The sequence below is a fragment of the Cyphellophora europaea genome (assembly GCF_000365145.1).
Source record: "Cyphellophora europaea CBS 101466 unplaced genomic scaffold supercont1.2, whole genome shotgun sequence".
Lineage (NCBI taxonomy): Eukaryota > Fungi > Ascomycota > Eurotiomycetes > Chaetothyriales > Cyphellophoraceae > Cyphellophora > Cyphellophora europaea.
Window position 1 is genome coordinate 3,254,338 of NW_008481808.1, and position 16,047 is coordinate 3,270,384.

Consider the following 16,047-nt stretch of genomic DNA (forward strand, 5'->3'; position numbering starts at 1 on the left):
CTCTTCTTCATCTTCACCCTCTTCTTCATCTTCACCCTCTTCTTCATCTTCACCCTCTTCTTCATCTTCACCCTCTTCTTCATCTTCACCCTCTTCTTCATCTTCACCAACTTCTTCGTCCTCACTCTGGTGCTCGGCCTCGACTTGGTTGCTGTTCACTTCGATCGCCTGCCCTTCACGCGCTCTCAGACCGTCGGCCTGCAGAGCCTTCACGTAATCGTCACACAGTCCCATCCTTGCGAGTTGACTGGCCCACATGCTCGTGTCTCCTGCATCTCTGGCAGCGTTCCGATTCGTCAGACGTCGCCATTCTTATATCTGCGTCTCGAAGATCGCGTCCTCGATCTCTTCCTTGGGCGCGATATCACTCTCGACCTGCTGCATGTGCTTGATGAAGTGTTGCTTTTTGCCAACATGTACGAATTGACAGCGGCCACCGTCAGTTTGATGATTCTCAACCAGGTACAGCAATTCTTCGACCATACAACCCTCCATCACGATGTTTCTGACGCCCGGTAGCTCTCTTCCCAATCCTGCTGCGCTCTCGTATGGCGGCAGGTATGGACCCAGCATTCTCTTAAGATGCACGTTCGGCTTTGCCTGCCAAGGAGCTTCGACAATGTCGCGACCGTAGTCGTCATGGAAAGTCTGTCTATCGGACACAAAAGCATCTTCAAACAATTCATCGTTTCCTCGTCCATACAACATCTCCTTTCGGTAAAGAGTCTTGGCCGATTTGTTCCGGGGAACATCGATGTGCAAGCGGAGAGTTGGCCAGTCAGTCCGAAGGTCGTTGCACGGGAGATGGCGGGTGAGGTCGAGGACGGCGACCAGAAACTGCAGGAGCAGTCCCGGAAAGGTCAGTGTGAGGTGCTGCAGCCAGGGGAGTGCTGGATCAAGATGCCACAATTGAGGGGACTTTGTAATGTTTAGTATGTCAAATTGATACTGCATAGCCATGACTCTGATGAGGCTGCTGGCGGGTTGCGAGCGTTGCAACGCAGGCAAGTTTTGCAGTGTCAACCAGTAAAAATCGAAGGTGTTGTGGGTGTAGAAATAGGTCATGGCTTCGGCATGGAAAAAGCGGCAGGTTTGCGCGAAGACCCAGATCCCAAGGGCGGCAGTCGTCTGCTGGGGCAGCTCGCCCTTCGAAGATAAGGTGAATCTTGAGAACCTCGGTGCAAACAAGAGAGCAGAATAAGCAGAGTTGAGGCGAAACAGAGAACCTCGCTCTGAGATGACAAAGCACAAGGGCGGGTCAGCCATGAGGAGGTAGCCATAGATGCGCAGGCGCACTTCTGCGGGCAGCCAAAGCAGCTCGTTTGGCTCCACAGCACCGCGCTGCTGAGGAGAGAGCTCCATCATATTGGTGGACAACATAACGTTGGCGGCAAGTTCTACCATAAGGCAATGTGATGAAAGAATAGCGCTGTTAGGTAGCCATGAATTAGGTGTAACAAGCAACAAATAAAAAAAATAGTGTTCAACAATTTCAGCGTTGTCGCTTGTGCGCAGCCGAGTTGAAGTGAATACAGATATCCTCGCGCCTATCTTGCGCCCGCCTTGAGTTCACAGCAGTGTCACTCTTACCTTACTTCAACGGCGCAGCCAAGGCAACCAGGCAGCCCCTGAGACTGCCAGCCTGATCCAAGCTTGGCGAAATCCGGCCTGGTCCGTCCCTATGCTCATCGCCTGCATGATACCTAGCCTCGCAGTGCAATGAACCTAGCGATAACCCATTCTTTCGAGCTGTAGATCATACAGGCAATATATCCACTAATCATGGACGAGAAAAGGCAAGACTGATACCAGCCAAGCCTGTTGTGTCAAGATGGGGCACGCCCTTGCTTGAATCCTCCACTAGCCCCATTCCCGGCGGAACTGAAACGTTACATCACTTGTTAACGTCGATCTCGGAAGGGATGAGTATCCGCGTACCTACCGAAAACGCCTAAGCAGTACATTGTTCGAGCGCCGATCAAGTTTTATCTTTCCTACGCGTTAGAATGCAACATCCCTTCGCATACCAGGCAGTACTGTAATACTGGCTGTAGAAACGTATTTGAGGCGACCATCGCAACTGTGGTAGTAGGTAGAAGCATCAGTTTCTCTTTCCAACATTCGTTACTCGTTTGATTCTTGAGCTGCGCTTTCAGCTTCCGACCCCAGACAGTCTTTACTACAGCACACTCCTTCAGAAACACACGCCCCCAGCACATTACATTCAACACATAGCGTTCCAACAGCAGAGATGAAGCTCTTTTGTGTCATTCTTCTCTGCTTGACCGCTGCCGCCAGTGCCCTCGGTCACGGAGGCAGGTTCAATGGCGGTCGTCCAGGTAGACCATGGGGTCATCGAGGCCACAGGAACCAAGGCCCCGGCGGTTGGCGGCCCGGCAATGGTGGTTTTCGCGGTCCTTGGAATGGTGGTGGTTGGGGTCACTGGCCCGACAACTGCGGTGATGGTCGATACCAGAAGCCATGTCCCGTTGAATCCAGCTCCATCTCCTCGGCTCAACAGTCCTACGACCCTACTCTATACACGACGACTTCGACGACTACCATGAGCACCACCAACAATGCCACTACTACTTCAGCTCTGCCATCCACAGACCTGTCGATAAATCCGACATTGATTAACCCAACAACGACCCCAACGGCAACTGCTCCTCGAAACGGAACAGTCACGTCGCTCCCAACGTCACTCTTCAACTCGACTACTACGTCTATCAGCAACGCTACAGAAACGACTAGCATCCCAAGCTCAACTGCTCTTCGAAACGGCACATTCACGTCGCTCCCAACGTCATTCTTGAACTCGACTACTATGTCTACCAGCAACGCTACGGAAACGACCAGCGTCTCAAGCTCAACTGCGACAGCGGACAACTCTACTTCGAGCTTGTCCGAGGCTTCTTCAGCTTCTGCATCGTCTTTGGACGACGCGACAGCCACCCCCACTTCATCTAACGACAGCAGTAGCGGAGCGGCGCGCATAGCTACCACGGAGTCTTCCACATCAACAAGCCCGTCAACTACAGACCAGTCAAGCTCAGAGCAGACTAGCGATACAAGCTCGACGGCTGAGTCAAGCTCGACAACTGAATCCACCGAGACCCCAACTACCTCAACCGAGCTCATAACCTCTACAGTCGACGATTCCAGCAGCAGCGCGACCAGTACGACTACTATCGCCTAGGATTGAGTAGGGGGAACCACGTCCTTCCGTGAGGAATTAGCAAGCCTGATGTTTTCAATCCATTTCCCATTTCTGCGTTAGCCATAGTGGCTAGCGTTTTCTGTGCACAGGACCATGTGTATTTTTCTTTGGGAGCAATGTGGGGGGGGCGGCGCTAGGACTTCTTACTACAGAATCAGCCGAGAAGGGTTCGAAATCTAGGGCCGCTGGCATTTCGGGCAGCACAGGTTTCTTTGCGCGTTGCATCTTAGTGTTTTGGACAGACTGGATTGGATTAAATTTGAATGACCTTTGCGATGTTCGTAAGTGTTCGAACGCGAAGCACATAGAGATTGAGCAACACCCTAGAATCTTCTCGGATCGAGGGATGTCTGCTCTTCAACTCGGCGCAATTAGATCGGAACATGGCTTTCATGGGACGGAATACCCACCGTGCAAGACCCCACCAGGGGCTGAAAATCACGATGCTTTCTCCTTTCCTATCCTTGATCTATACCCGGGTGTCTGGCACGGTTATCCCTCTTCGTCTTGGGCCGTGAGACCGGTGCACGATATACCTCTAGAGAGCGTCTCACATCGTGAGGCTGAGGCGCAGAAACGTTGGTGATGGCAGTTTTTTTATTGCATACTATAGTATTGGGCACGCTACTGTGCTCTCGAGCGAGGGCTGCCCCGTCTCCACACACACACCACAATGAGTTTAACATGAATGTCCCAATCGCCACGATCCACCCGATCATCCAGAACCACGCACCGGATGGCGAAGCCACTCATCTAGTTCAAGCACACAACCGAAACCGGCGGACCAACCGAAATGACCTGCACAGTGCACGCCCCATCCACACCCTGCGCGCCATGCACCGCCGCGCTCGGCACACCGCCCATCACGCCATTCGCCTGCAGCTGCGCACGCACCACGCCTGGAACCGACACGACGGTATGCGAATCCGTGAAGAAGCCCTCCGGATTAGCTTCGATCTGCGCCAAGGTGAAGCCGGCGCCGGTATCCTCGCCATTATCGCCCTCGACGCCCGTCGTGAAGGGCCCCTGGATACAGCCCTGGCTCCGTTTCACGACTTCGGGCCCCGAATCCGCGGGCTCGGGGTTCGGGAAGGCGATGCGGGGCGGGCCGGCGGCGCCGGCGGCCGCTTCGTGGATGTGTGTGGCTGTCACGGCGGGGGAGTCGTAGGGGCCGGTCACGCCGAGGAGGGTGATGTTCTGTGTGGCCCAAGGTTAGCGGCTGAGGTTCAAACGAGTGGCGACCTTCTGGGATTAGTCGAAGATTGTGAGGCACTTACGTAGCAAATAATGTCTAGCTCGCTGTTGATGCCGTAGTTGTAGAAGCCCATGGCGCCGGCTTCGCCTGGAGCGGGGGCGCTGTCCATGTCGACGACCTGGTCTGGTGTTGCCATCATGTTGAATGTCGAGGTGAAGCTGAAGGGACCGAGGCCGCCGTCGTGTGGAGCTATGGCTGCTGGTTGGTGCGTGACGGGCACAGGGGTCGCTGCGGCGAGTCCGAGAAGGCCCGAGACGATGCTTCGAGATTTCATTTTTTGGCCTAATATCTTTTCAATTGATCTTCGCTGGTCCTGCTGGTCGGAAGAATGTGCGTCAGCAACGAATGGAGGCAGAAATAAGGATCAGCCCGGCTGATTACAGGAATAGAAGAGAGAAAATGAAAGGCGGCCACGTCAACACGGCAAGTATTATTACTGAAGTCAAGAATGAAGAAAGAGCAAGAGAGAACGTATCGTGCAGAAAGCAGTATTCAGGTAGAACTTGACCGTTGATAAAACCCCAGACTCCCAAGATTTGCCTTCGGCGAAGCTGCAATCCGAGTGCAGTATCGCGCTCCCGAGACAGCTTGGAGAAACATCTTTCATAGCCGCGATGTTTCATACTTGGTAGATACTCCACCTTCTCTCTGAAGAACATGAGTTTGGACAGCATGGTGGTCGGAGCGGAGCTACCGGAAAGGGGCGGACCGAGGAGAAGCGGACAGGGCAAAACGCCTTGGTTACTTGGCAGGCAGACGTGCGTCGTGCATTTGGAAGATGTATTTGTATATCATCCGTAGCGAGACACGAGTGCTGCTGACGGGGCGGAGAGACGAGCCGATCAGGCATTGATACAGGCTTACACTGATAATAGGTGCCGTACGTCAATCGAACGCATTCATCCTGTATACTCCGCACTTTGCTCTTCGAGAGCCCATGGAAAAGGTACTAGTACTGGATTACTTCTGCCAGGAACTGACGGTGGCAACTTTGCGGTCTCGGAGAGAACGATTCGAGATAGACTTGCATTGCTATCATGGATGATGTCTACCTTGATCCCACAGTCCCACTTGTGACATCTCAGAATCGGCCGTCTCGGGTTATGGCTCACATAGTGCATCCCTCACAAGCAACCCTTGACAACCTCTTTGACCTGCTCTTCGGTCATGACTGGCAACCCCAACACCTTATTGTCCAGCTTATCCGCATAATCCGGGCTGTGCTCCTCACTGAAGATGATCCGCATCAGCTGATTGACGATCGCGACCTGCATATTCGGCTGCGGCCGCTTCCACTCCTCCAAGCCCGCGCGGTACGCCTCCGCGGTACTCCCCTGCTTAGTAGTCCACTTCTTCCCGTCCAGCTCCTCAAGGATGCCCAAAAGCTGCTTCTGCGTGACCGTGGTGTCCGCAATCCTGACCGTGCGGTTCTTCGTCGCCTCTAAGTTCTTGAAGATCGCCGCGACGGCTTTTCCCACAGACGCGAGCGTCGTCGTCGTCACTCTGGTCTCCCCACCATCCCACAGCGTCATCTCACGCGTCTTGAGGTCGCCGAACAGGCCCACCTTCAAGCACCAGTCCAGGAACGGGCCGCAGCACACGGACGTGTAGCTGAACCCCGGCTGCTCCTTTGCTTTCAGCTCCAGGTAGTCACGCACCTCGACCTTGGGCTGATTGAATGGCACCGCCGCACTGACCGCCACAGTGAGATCGGAGCCGAACTCGCTGGGCAGGAAGCGCTGCACACCGGCGGCGACGGCGGCATCGACGATTTTCTTTTGCGACAGCAGCGCGTGGCCGGCGACGTTGGATACGACGCCTTCGATGCCTTGTAGCGCAGCGGTGAGGCTGTTCAGGTCGTCGAAGTCAACTTTGGTGATTTTCTGCCGGGGGTGGGTGGGGAGAGAGTCTGTGGAGGTGCTGCCTTGGCGAGAGAGGATGGTGACTTCGTAGCTGCCGTCGTTCAGAAGCGCCTGGAGGATGGGGTGGCCGATGTTGCCTGTGGCGCCGATGAGGGCGATTTTGGTGATGGACATGGTGGGCGAGAGGGGTGTGGTATGTTACTGTGAAATGGAAGAGAGATGTCGGCTGTGCAGGAGATAGGATTGCCGGAATTTCGTGTTGTTGCCGGTTGAGTCTGTGGGAATCCCATCCCGAGCAGCAAGCTCTTATAGCTTTATATCCTGACCTCCCTCATCGCGGCCTACCCATCTCCTGATTGACTTTATCTCTCCCGTAGTCGGCATCGAGTCCAACCGCGTGGCATTGCTAATCGTGCCATTGCCCCATCGAGAACGCGTCGTTGAGCCAAGATCCTGACAAGGCTTACCAAATCACCACGTGGAGTTTAGGCTGCTGGCTTAACGCTGTCCAAAGGGCAAGCTGTTGGATGGCGTACTGATTGAAACGCTGCTTGGAAAGTCGCCGGGGGTGGGTGAAGGTCCGGCTCAACATCTAGCCGGCTCCGCTGTTTGCATCGGAGACAATTTTCGGGCAGGTTCCGCCGTGTGGTGGCATCTTCAGACTACAGCTGACATAGCATAGCGACTCGTTGCATGTCCTACTTGATGTCGCACTACACATGGGAAACAATTCTGCTCTTAGGCTATCCATATATCCATGTCTTGGCGCTAGACATGCTAAAGAGGCCACCATGAGGATTTGAAGTGCGCCTGTCCGTGTTGCAACAATTACACCTGGCCGTTGAGACGTTTGCGTGCTAGTTTGCAGGGTCCAAGCAAGATGTTGATACAGAGAGAGGGTACAGAGGCGCTATTCGTCCTCCTCTTTGACTACCTCTTGTTCTTCCTCCTTCACTCCCTCACCAGCTTCTCCCTCAAGCTTCCCTTTCCGAAACGCTTTTCTCAACTCGCACTTGCCAACGCTCTTGCCTCCAGCTCGACATTCCTCGCATTTCTTCCCATGACCAACCAGCAAGATATGTAACCCGTACTTGTCTTCGTCGGGAATCATGACATTGAGGTGAGCATAGGTCTCCTCACGGCTAGAGCTCTTGGGCCGCCAGCCCAACAGGCCTGTAATCCGATGGACGTGTGTGTCGACGGCAAAGTCCTCCCGTTGCAGACAGAAAAGCAGGACGCAACTGGCAGTCTTGGGCCCAACGCCTTGGAATGACAGCAACTCCGCCATGGCGTCTTCGGTGCTCGCTTCATGTAGGTGATCCAAGCTATAGGTCCCGTACTTGTCGTGCACCTGCTGTAGAATGGAAATGATCACCTTGGACTTGACAACGGAAAGGCCGCCGGATTTGATGGCCTCCTGCAGCTTTGCTTGCCCACCGTTCACAATCTTTTGCCACTCATCACTGCCGCCGTAGACCTGATCCATACTCCTTTTGGCACGGGTGGAATTGGTGTCACTGGTGTTCTGGCTGAGTATTGTGCGGACTAAGGCGTCCAGGACCGACGGGCTGTCCCCACATCCTGCGCGGTCGCTCCGTGCCACAACTTTCTCCGGGCGAATCCTGGAACCATGAAGTTGCGATAGGATCTTGTGGGCGAGCTTGGCTTCAGCGTGCGTCGGATGTGGGAAGTTCGGGAAAGGGGAGGTCTTCGCGTATTGCAAGTGCGCTTTGAGCTTGCGGTCGCGCAGAGCTTCAGGCGTGGCCTTAACCTTCTTTGGCGATTTGGACTTTGTTATTGGCGTCGAAGGTTCTGGGTCTGACTTGGGTGAAGCGGCACTGGAAGAAGGTGAAGGCAGTTGCGCGGGCTCAGGCGAAGCTTCTTCAGTCTTTAGTTTCTTGGAAGAGCGTTTGTCTGCGGTGGCAGCGGCGCGCTTTCGCGTAGATGCTGTAGGCTTGCGAGGCGTGGTGTCTTCTTTCTTCACTTGTACGTCTGGCTCTTCCTTCTTTGCGCGGGTCGATGCTTGAGCTTTTGAGACGGGCTGCCGAGCAGCGGCGGCGGCGCGGGTGGTTCGGGCCATGGTGGCGCGGAGCATGCAGTGTAGAGCGGCCAGAGCCTAACGTTGCACTCACTCGAGGGGAGGAACAAGCGACAGATCTGTCCACAACCGCGAGTCCTTGTTGTAAGTCGAGAATGATGCTTCTAAGTGGTGATGTCAGACACTTCTCACCGCGACCTAGCGCCGATGGTACCTGCATCTCCAATAATTTAGGGGGCAAGATCCGAGCCCGAAGATCTGGGGTCCTGGGCGAGATTCAACCAAGTCCTTGCCAAGGCGCTAGGTACGCAAAGCAAACTTGATCGAAACCTCAAAGTCAACCTCGTTCATTCTTTGAGTCCTGCCAAAGTCCCTTAACGATGGGTAGCGGATACTGGACTCGAGTCACATCAGGTAGGTCTGGATGTATCTACACGACAAGCTACCGCTGCACTCGTATGCCGAGGAGCTTTCGAAAACAAAGAAGTGCTGCCGCAAGTGGTCCGGCGAAATAAGACTATGAATCTCACCTCCAACCGTCTTCCTATATCACAGATTCACATTCACTACTGAACCTGATCCTCAGCCTCGTCACCCTTGGCCCAACACAGCCTCGCCAACCTCGTCCATACCCATAATTATTGCAATTGTCGAAAAGTGCATCAACAAACTGGCAACAAGAAAAGCTAGGGGGGTTTCTGCTTTGTGTTAATCTCCAAAGACCTTTGTCTGCCACCTTAACACCACTTAGCCTACAGTTTGTCCCCGTGGATGGAGGTTGGGGCTTAGTCAAAGCTAACTTGGCAGAGAGCTTTGGCGCTGGGTCTAATAAAGACCCTGAACGCTATGATCTATCATCCTGGGTGTGTTCCGGTCTGGGGGTATGTATTCTATCAGAGGGCTCTTCATAGATTCCAACCTTCGGGTTTGAATTTTTTGGTTTTGGCTATGTGCGTGCAAGTTCGAACCTCAAAGGGTCGCGCCTTTTTGCCTTTCTGCATTTCTACCTGTAACCCTTCGTGGTGGCCACGGCTAACACCATAGGCAGCCTGCCAGGCATCAGACGCACCTCATGTGCTGACTCAAGCGAGGCTTGTGCCTCGAGGCTCGTATTGTCGCCTGAACCCGAGAGTGACCGCTTGGATCTGAAACGCTGCTGAATTTAACATGTCGACAGCTTCTGTAGTCTGTCTCAATTATGCACTCGAAGCTTCTATGTAAGCCTCCTCGATCCTGCTGCCGATCCCGCCCTTTTGCGCTAGACACTGTACACAGCACTGCAACGCCATTCTCCCTAGGACTTCTTGAAAGATCCCCAAGCTGTCAGTATAGAATACCCATAGATAATTCCGGTCAGAGTGCATCAAACCCTCAGCCAGCATCCTGTCTTGCAACCCCACACTGGATCAGGGTCTGATGTGCACCATTTAAGGGTATTGGTTGTTCGAGATACATGCCATGCAGGCATCATTTTGCAGCTCATCCCATGGCGGTCCTGGAATGGATTCCCGCAAATCAGCGCTCGCTGCCCAGAAGATAGATCGTGGTGGCGTGACCAGCGGACGTTCTGCAGGCGTTGGTTGTGAGGCTGCAGCTGTACAGCAATTTGAACAAAACCTTTGTGTCAGTCGCAATCTATGCGCTGGCCGTTTAGAATCGGGTTGCTGTTTCAATGGCCAAGAATTGACTCTACCCTGAGGCCTTCGTAAGATCAATGGGCCGAATTCAAGCGTGTCCTGCAAAAGCGCCTACCAGCGATCAAGACGGTAGCGACTTCGATTGGACAGCCGCGGGCTCTTCAATCGACTCTCGCACGGACAAGGTAATCTGTGTCAGGCCACGTAACCCATCCCTGATCAACCCAACGTCCGCGAACTGGGCGTACTGTCAGACGGCATCTCATGCCACACTCCCGCCGAGCCTGGTAACTCGGACAGTGGTCTCAGCGACTGCTTTGCCTCCAGTTCCTTGCGCTCGGTGAAATTGGCATCCAACTCGGATCGATTCCGCCAGCGTGGCATTCTACTACTGCTGGTGCGACGCTGACCACCGCCATACTTTCGAGATCGTCGTCTGCGCCACCAGAAGCATCCGCCAAAGAAGAGTGCCACGGCGACCACCGCAGCAACAACAGGGCCTGCGATCCAGGCTTTGCTGCCGCTGCCACTGCTGCCACTGCTGTCGCCGCTGCCGCCTGGGGAGAAAGTGGAGTCTCCGCCGCCGGATGACGTCTTGCTCCCTTGGTCGAGCCGTATTCCTAAGCGCCAGGCCGAGCGCGTCTCGTTCTGCCGTCCGGTGGCTTTGAGGTAGCAGTTTTCGTATCCACTGGCGGCGTCCGGTTCGTAGAGGACAGCGTTACAATCCTGTCCTGCCTGGTTTCCTGACGGCACGTAGGCTGCGCAGGTGTCCATACAGGCGCCAAAGTTGGGCTGGTAGACGGTCTTGATGTCCTCGCCAGCACCAACGGCGTCGCAGATCATGCTAAAGTTAGCACCCGTAGAAGACGTATAGTTGCCATAACTGCATGTGGTGTTGAAGTCTGAACCAAAGCGCGCGATGGCCATGTTGATAGTGGATTCCATGCGAGGATTGGTAGTAACTCCCACGCTCTTTGGCCAGCAGTTGACAAAGCCATGTCCCATGCCTGGGTCGTGAACAACTCCATAGCATATGGGCCTCAATGTGGAGCAGTATTCCATGCACCCTCCAAGAGTTTCCTCATGATGAGGCGTGGCACCTACCCAAGGTGTTACATCATAGCCCTTGAAGTCGTTCCCACACAAAACCTCAAAGGTCAAGTTATTCGAGGTCGTCTGCGTAGAGGTATTGGCGTACGGACACTGGGTGTCGAGATTTTGGAAAAGTGAAAGGTCCGACACGAGGGCGGTGTCTAAATCGTCGTCGGTTACAAGTTGCGTGGTTGAATTCAAGGTGGCGTCTACCAGCCAACATAGCTGGTCTTTCTGGCCGTACACTACAGCGACGCAAGGCAGGGTTCCGTTGCCAGTGGTGGAACATCGGTCCATACATTCCGTCATATTGTCAGCCGCCTGAGGGCTGACAAGTGTGTCGCCGACGCCATAATTCTTTGTGCATGGATAGACATTGAATTCGAGCCCGATGGGCGCGGTATACGTGGTATTAGCACCACATTGGTAGTCTATATGCGTGAGAGCAAGAACACAGAGACAGTAAGATTGAGGTTACCCTGTCGTGCCACCAGGGGAGCCGAGGCGAGGACAGTATTTGATAGGGCTGCGAAGGCGGCCACCCAGCCTAGAGAGAGCATAGCTGGTAGTTGCATCCACGGTCCTCGTGCTAGGAAGGTTCAGGGTCTTTCAAAGCAAGCTGATGAACATGTCAGATCCTGCGCGTTGACACGAGAAGAGAACGAAAAGATGATTTCCAGCCGTTGCGACATGATCTAGAAACGACCACGTCTGCCGCCTAGCTGTCCCGCAGCGAGGAAGGCCTCGGGGGTTCTTGAGCGGCTCGAAGCTCAAGCTAACAAGCGGACCACGCCGGGAGCTACTGTTGAACCTTGACGACCCGACCACTCGTGGTCCTTCTCAGCCTTTAACTTCGCATAGTCGGAATCACGACCCTCCGAGGATTTCGGTCACGACGTTGTGGATCGTTGAGATCACTTCGCAGGTCTTTCGGCGTCCTTTGGTTAATCCGAGACATGGCTAGTATTGTGAGTAGCTGTTCTTGCATATGCTCAACAGCATCGACAAAGCAGAGGTAAGGCTTAGTACAATGCAGACCCAAGATCGAGCGTAAGCGAGGCGATCGAGCTCGCCAACGTGACTCCGCTGCGGGTGGTAGCGAACGGTGTGGTTATCTATCCCGCCTACAGCGGGACAGTTCTGCTGCGCAAAGTAAGCTATAATTGGAAGGAAGACCACACACTGGGTCTGCAAGGCGGCGGAATCGACCAGGGGCCCATGTATTAGGGCGAAAATAGGGTTGGAAAGGGCCTAGATCTACTGGTAATGGGCGACCGATCAGGCGTGCCGTTCGAATTCACCGCTGTCCACAGCAGTCGAGATCGTGGCTATTTTCTTCTGTGGTTATCAAGGACTTCAAACTCATGATCTCAAGGCTCGAAAGTAAGCAAGACTCGTGGAGTAGCTCAACCAGGCGAGCTGCTTCAGTCGCGCAATGTCCTGCTCTAATCTGATCGTACATTGTTGTTTACAAGCACTCGGTCGTGTCAAGCTTGTTTATCTTTGAGTAAGAGTGCATTCGACTGTATATGTAGCTGCGGACCGAAGAGTGTCTTTAAGATGAGCTTATATCGCAACGAACTGTCGGAGAAGAGTTTGACCAGAAGACTGACTGTGGTAAGAACGATGCTTGAGGCACTTTGGCGAGGGACAGGCGGTGCGCGCGGATAAGCTTCTTCGGCTACGAACAAGGCAACCACTAACCGACGACGACGACGACTACTACTCCTACTACTACTACCTCGGGCGTATGCCAAGTCCGCACAAGTCTGTTCGAACCACTGCATATGTGCTTGCATTGAGGAATATGATGTCCTGATCTTTGGTACCGACTCTGCAAGTGCGAGTGAGCGCATCAGATCCTCGAATAATTCTAGCGGGTTCAATCCTAGGCTACTCAAGGCCCACAGCAGTCCTCCTACTTGGCCAGTCTCGCCAGCTCTCATCTCCAATTTCTCATGAGCATCATATGAAACATTAGGTGCAAATGCCGGCTATGCGCAACACCAGCAATACCAACGCAAATGCAGCTCAATGAAGGGTATCTCTCTTCCGCCCAGCACAGCTGCAGACGGGATTCGCCAACATGCAGATATCCACAACGTAGCAGGTTCTCATATCGTTTCAGAATAGGGTATTACCACTCCAGCTTACGTCACAGTTCGCTTTCTCGTGAATATGGAGCGCGTTCGGCTCTTGCTGCGAGCCCGCGACTTCTTCTCTTCCTTTGCTTGGTCTTTGTCGCGACTCTTGCGACCATGACCGTCATCGTCGTCGTTGTATTTGTCCTTGTGGATCCTGTCACGACATTAGTTCGGGTTCAGGCTCTTGTAGAGCGTACTTACCAGCTGTTGCCAACCATGCTAATGCCCTTTGCCTCTGCCATACGGTAGAATTTGGCGGCCTTCTTCATATTCTTCTTGCAGCCGATGCCTTCGGCGTAGCAGTATCCGGCTTCGGTCAGAGCATCAGTGTCACCCCAGTTGCCGGCAATCTCGAAACACCGCAGTGCAAGTGCTTTGTCTTGCTCCATACCCCAGCCATTCAGATGACATTGGCCTATCTCGTATATCGCCAGTGCGAACTGTGCTTTGTGCGCCTTCATTTCCGCCAAGTCGGCCTTGGGTTTGGTCGATTTGGGATCTTCGTCATCTGCAACTTCGAGCATTGCATGGTCTACGGCCTTTCGCAGCCATGTGGCACCTTCCTGCTGATTTGGACGCATGCCCCAGCCATGGCGGCAGGCCAGAGCATACAATAGCATGCCGGTTGGGTGATCAGACTTTGCAGCGATTCGGAGGTGGTATGTAGATTCCTTCAAATCACCATTCTGGTGCAAGTCAATGGCTTTGGTGACATGATCATCAGGCGAAAGAGCCTGATAGTTGCTCGTTGACCGCGAAGTAGATGGCCGGACTGTGCTGTTTGAGCGTGAAGAGCGCGAGACCTCGTCATTCGGGATCGGTGGTGGCTCAAAAGGTTTTCCTGGTGTGGTTGCAGTCCTTGGACGGACGGTGGAACTTGAAGCGGCACTTGAGGAATTGGCAACTCCGGACGAAGAGCTTGGTCTCCTATCCTGATTGCTCAAGGCCCTCGGTCTATCTGAATCGAACCCAAAAGCAAACTCGGGTTTTTCTGCTTTGGCCGCCTGTTTGGAGATGCCAGGAGAAGCATGAGGTAATTCGTAGCTCGGCCTCCCATCGGCCGGTGGTGTACCAGGCTGATTGGGATCGTGCCACTCAAAGTGGGGCCCGGACAAGCCCAAGAACAGAGATGAAGTTCTGTCGGACTTGCGACCACGGGGCAGAGTCCATTTTGTATGTGTATATGACGAAGACTCGCCTGCAAATCCCTCAGAAACAATTGAACGGGTATCGTCGAACGAGTTCGAAGGCGTTGGTAGACCCTGGTCGAACGCTGAGATACCACGCTCTCCATCTTGCGAGGCGGGAGAGCCCAATTTGAGATTGGTCAGACTAGCTGAGCTCATAGGTCGAGAAAAGTTCAGCGGAAACCGGCCTTTTCGGCTTCCTCCGCCAGAAAGAGGTAGCGAGTTGTTGGAGTTCAAGGATGGCGATCGATCGTGTGAAGGCACGTACGCCGATGCGGGCGAATGTGGAATCGAGACTCCGCTACTAGATGACAGTTTTCGAGGGATTTGGGAGAAGGTTGAGCCGGCATTAGAGCTCGTGTAGTCGTCGTCGGAGCTCTCGTGGTATGGTCGACGAGCGAAGGCAGCATTGGGAGGAGCAAGGGTGAAAGTCAGGTCCGGGTTGGAAGCAGATGAGTGCTGTCGAGACAGTGTAGTCTCAACGGAGTCTAGATGCTTGAACCTCTTATCGGGGCTCCCCTCAGCGGCAACACGATGGAGGGACGCAGGCGACTCTGCTCGGGGCACATTGAAGTAGTCTTCCCGTCCCGCAGGCATTTCTTCCACAGGTGTCATAAAAGGCTGGCTCTCATAACTCCCTTCTCTTGTCGGCAAGACGCTGAATCTGGGGTAGGAGGACTGTGGTCTTTCTTTGGGTTCTTCGACATGAGGACTGCTGCCGCTGTCTTGTCGAAAGGCGGGAGGAATTTGAGGGACAGCATCCTCGCTGGACAGGGCGCGAAAGATCTGAGGCTTGTTTTTGTGGTGTTCATCGAGCGACTTGCTAACGACTTGAGGAGGGAGTCTGCTCATGCGACGCTCGCCGGCCTTTCTTGTCTCTTCAAGCTCTCTTGCGAGGCGCCTGCTCTGTGCAGCGAAGGCATCGAGCGGCGAAAGTGCAGGTGGGATATCGCCATCGAAGTGTTGGATTCGTGGTGAGATGAGACCCGATCCATTACTCAAAGACGATTGAGTGCGGGAGTCGGTTCGGGGTAGCTCGATGAAGTTGGGGCGCGGCCGTTCCATAAAGAAGGGTGTATTAATGGCAGAGAATCAAGGAGGTAATGATAGCGAGCGTGAGGGTTCAGTAGAGGTAGCAGACAGGACCATGGACAACTGTTGGTTGGTGGGCGGGGCTGTGGGTTGACGGCTCGAGTGACGATTGTTACAGGGGTGACGTCGGATGGCAGCGAGCGAGACAATATCACCAGCGACAATAAAGTCGCAGTTATTATTTGCAGCGAGTGTAAAGATTGGAAGCGAACGGTGCAAAGAGTGCAGCCATGCAGTATGAAGCACGACCACGATGCGGAAAATTGAAAAAGGAAATCCAAGTTGAGGCTGTGGGCAATGGCCCGAGACAGTCGAGCGTGCAGTCTCCAATGGCCACTGACGGGCCATATCCAGGGGTCCCCCGATACGGCTGTGCAAGTCTATGCGAAGTGGCGCCCGCCCCAGCTGGCCATGTCGATCAGGCTCCGGAGTAATAAAAAGGGGGCTTGCTTGGTTTAACCAACAGGAGTTGGCGTAGCCATTTTTCACGCCACCGTGGTTGTCCATTGTTGCACGAGCG

General features: G+C 54.0%; 7 protein-coding genes across 7 annotated transcripts in view; all 7 read right to left on the minus strand.

The window, feature by feature from the left end:
- Nucleotides 1-258, minus strand: part of HMPREF1541_02742 (uncharacterized protein) — a gene marked incomplete at both ends in the record, with an annotated part of 438 nt that extends 180 nt beyond the window's left edge. Inside the window, one exon of the mRNA XM_008717097.1 lies at nt 18-258. Within this exon, the coding sequence (XP_008715319.1) occupies nt 18-258 (241 nt within the window). The remainder of the gene's footprint in view (nt 1-17) is intronic.
- Nucleotides 259-312: 54 nt separating this feature from the next.
- On the minus strand, nt 313-1,365 carry HMPREF1541_02743 (uncharacterized protein; the record flags this gene model as incomplete). The annotated part of the gene is made up of 1 exon (XM_008717098.1): nt 313-1,365. The coding sequence occupies one exon, from the start codon at nt 1,363-1,365 to the stop codon at nt 313-315; it is 1,053 nt and encodes a 350-aa protein (XP_008715320.1).
- A 2,608-nt stretch (nt 1,366-3,973) lies between these two features.
- On the minus strand, nt 3,974-4,749 carry HMPREF1541_02744 (uncharacterized protein; the record flags this gene model as incomplete). Its single annotated transcript, XM_008717099.1, has 2 exons — nt 3,974-4,417; nt 4,498-4,749. 2 exons carry the CDS (start codon nt 4,747-4,749, stop codon nt 3,974-3,976), a joined length of 696 nt encoding a protein of 231 aa, XP_008715321.1.
- An 850-nt stretch (nt 4,750-5,599) lies between these two features.
- HMPREF1541_02745 (uncharacterized protein) lies at nt 5,600-6,511 on the minus strand (the record flags this gene model as incomplete). The annotated part of the gene is made up of 1 exon (XM_008717100.1): nt 5,600-6,511. The coding sequence occupies one exon, from the start codon at nt 6,509-6,511 to the stop codon at nt 5,600-5,602; it is 912 nt and encodes a 303-aa protein (XP_008715322.1).
- Nucleotides 6,512-7,247: 736 nt separating this feature from the next.
- On the minus strand, nt 7,248-8,417 carry HMPREF1541_02746 (uncharacterized protein; the record flags this gene model as incomplete). The annotated part of the gene is made up of 1 exon (XM_008717101.1): nt 7,248-8,417. One exon carries the CDS (start codon nt 8,415-8,417, stop codon nt 7,248-7,250), a length of 1,170 nt encoding a protein of 389 aa, XP_008715323.1.
- Nucleotides 8,418-10,231: 1,814 nt separating this feature from the next.
- Nucleotides 10,232-11,413, minus strand: HMPREF1541_02747 (uncharacterized protein; the record flags this gene model as incomplete). The annotated part of the gene is made up of 1 exon (XM_008717102.1): nt 10,232-11,413. One exon carries the CDS (start codon nt 11,411-11,413, stop codon nt 10,232-10,234), a length of 1,182 nt encoding a protein of 393 aa, XP_008715324.1.
- Nucleotides 11,414-13,254: 1,841 nt separating this feature from the next.
- On the minus strand, nt 13,255-15,500 carry HMPREF1541_02748 (uncharacterized protein; the record flags this gene model as incomplete). Its single annotated transcript, XM_008717103.1, has 2 exons — nt 13,255-13,402; nt 13,450-15,500. 2 exons carry the CDS (start codon nt 15,498-15,500, stop codon nt 13,255-13,257), a joined length of 2,199 nt encoding a protein of 732 aa, XP_008715325.1.
- Nucleotides 15,501-16,047: the final 547 nt, after the last annotated feature.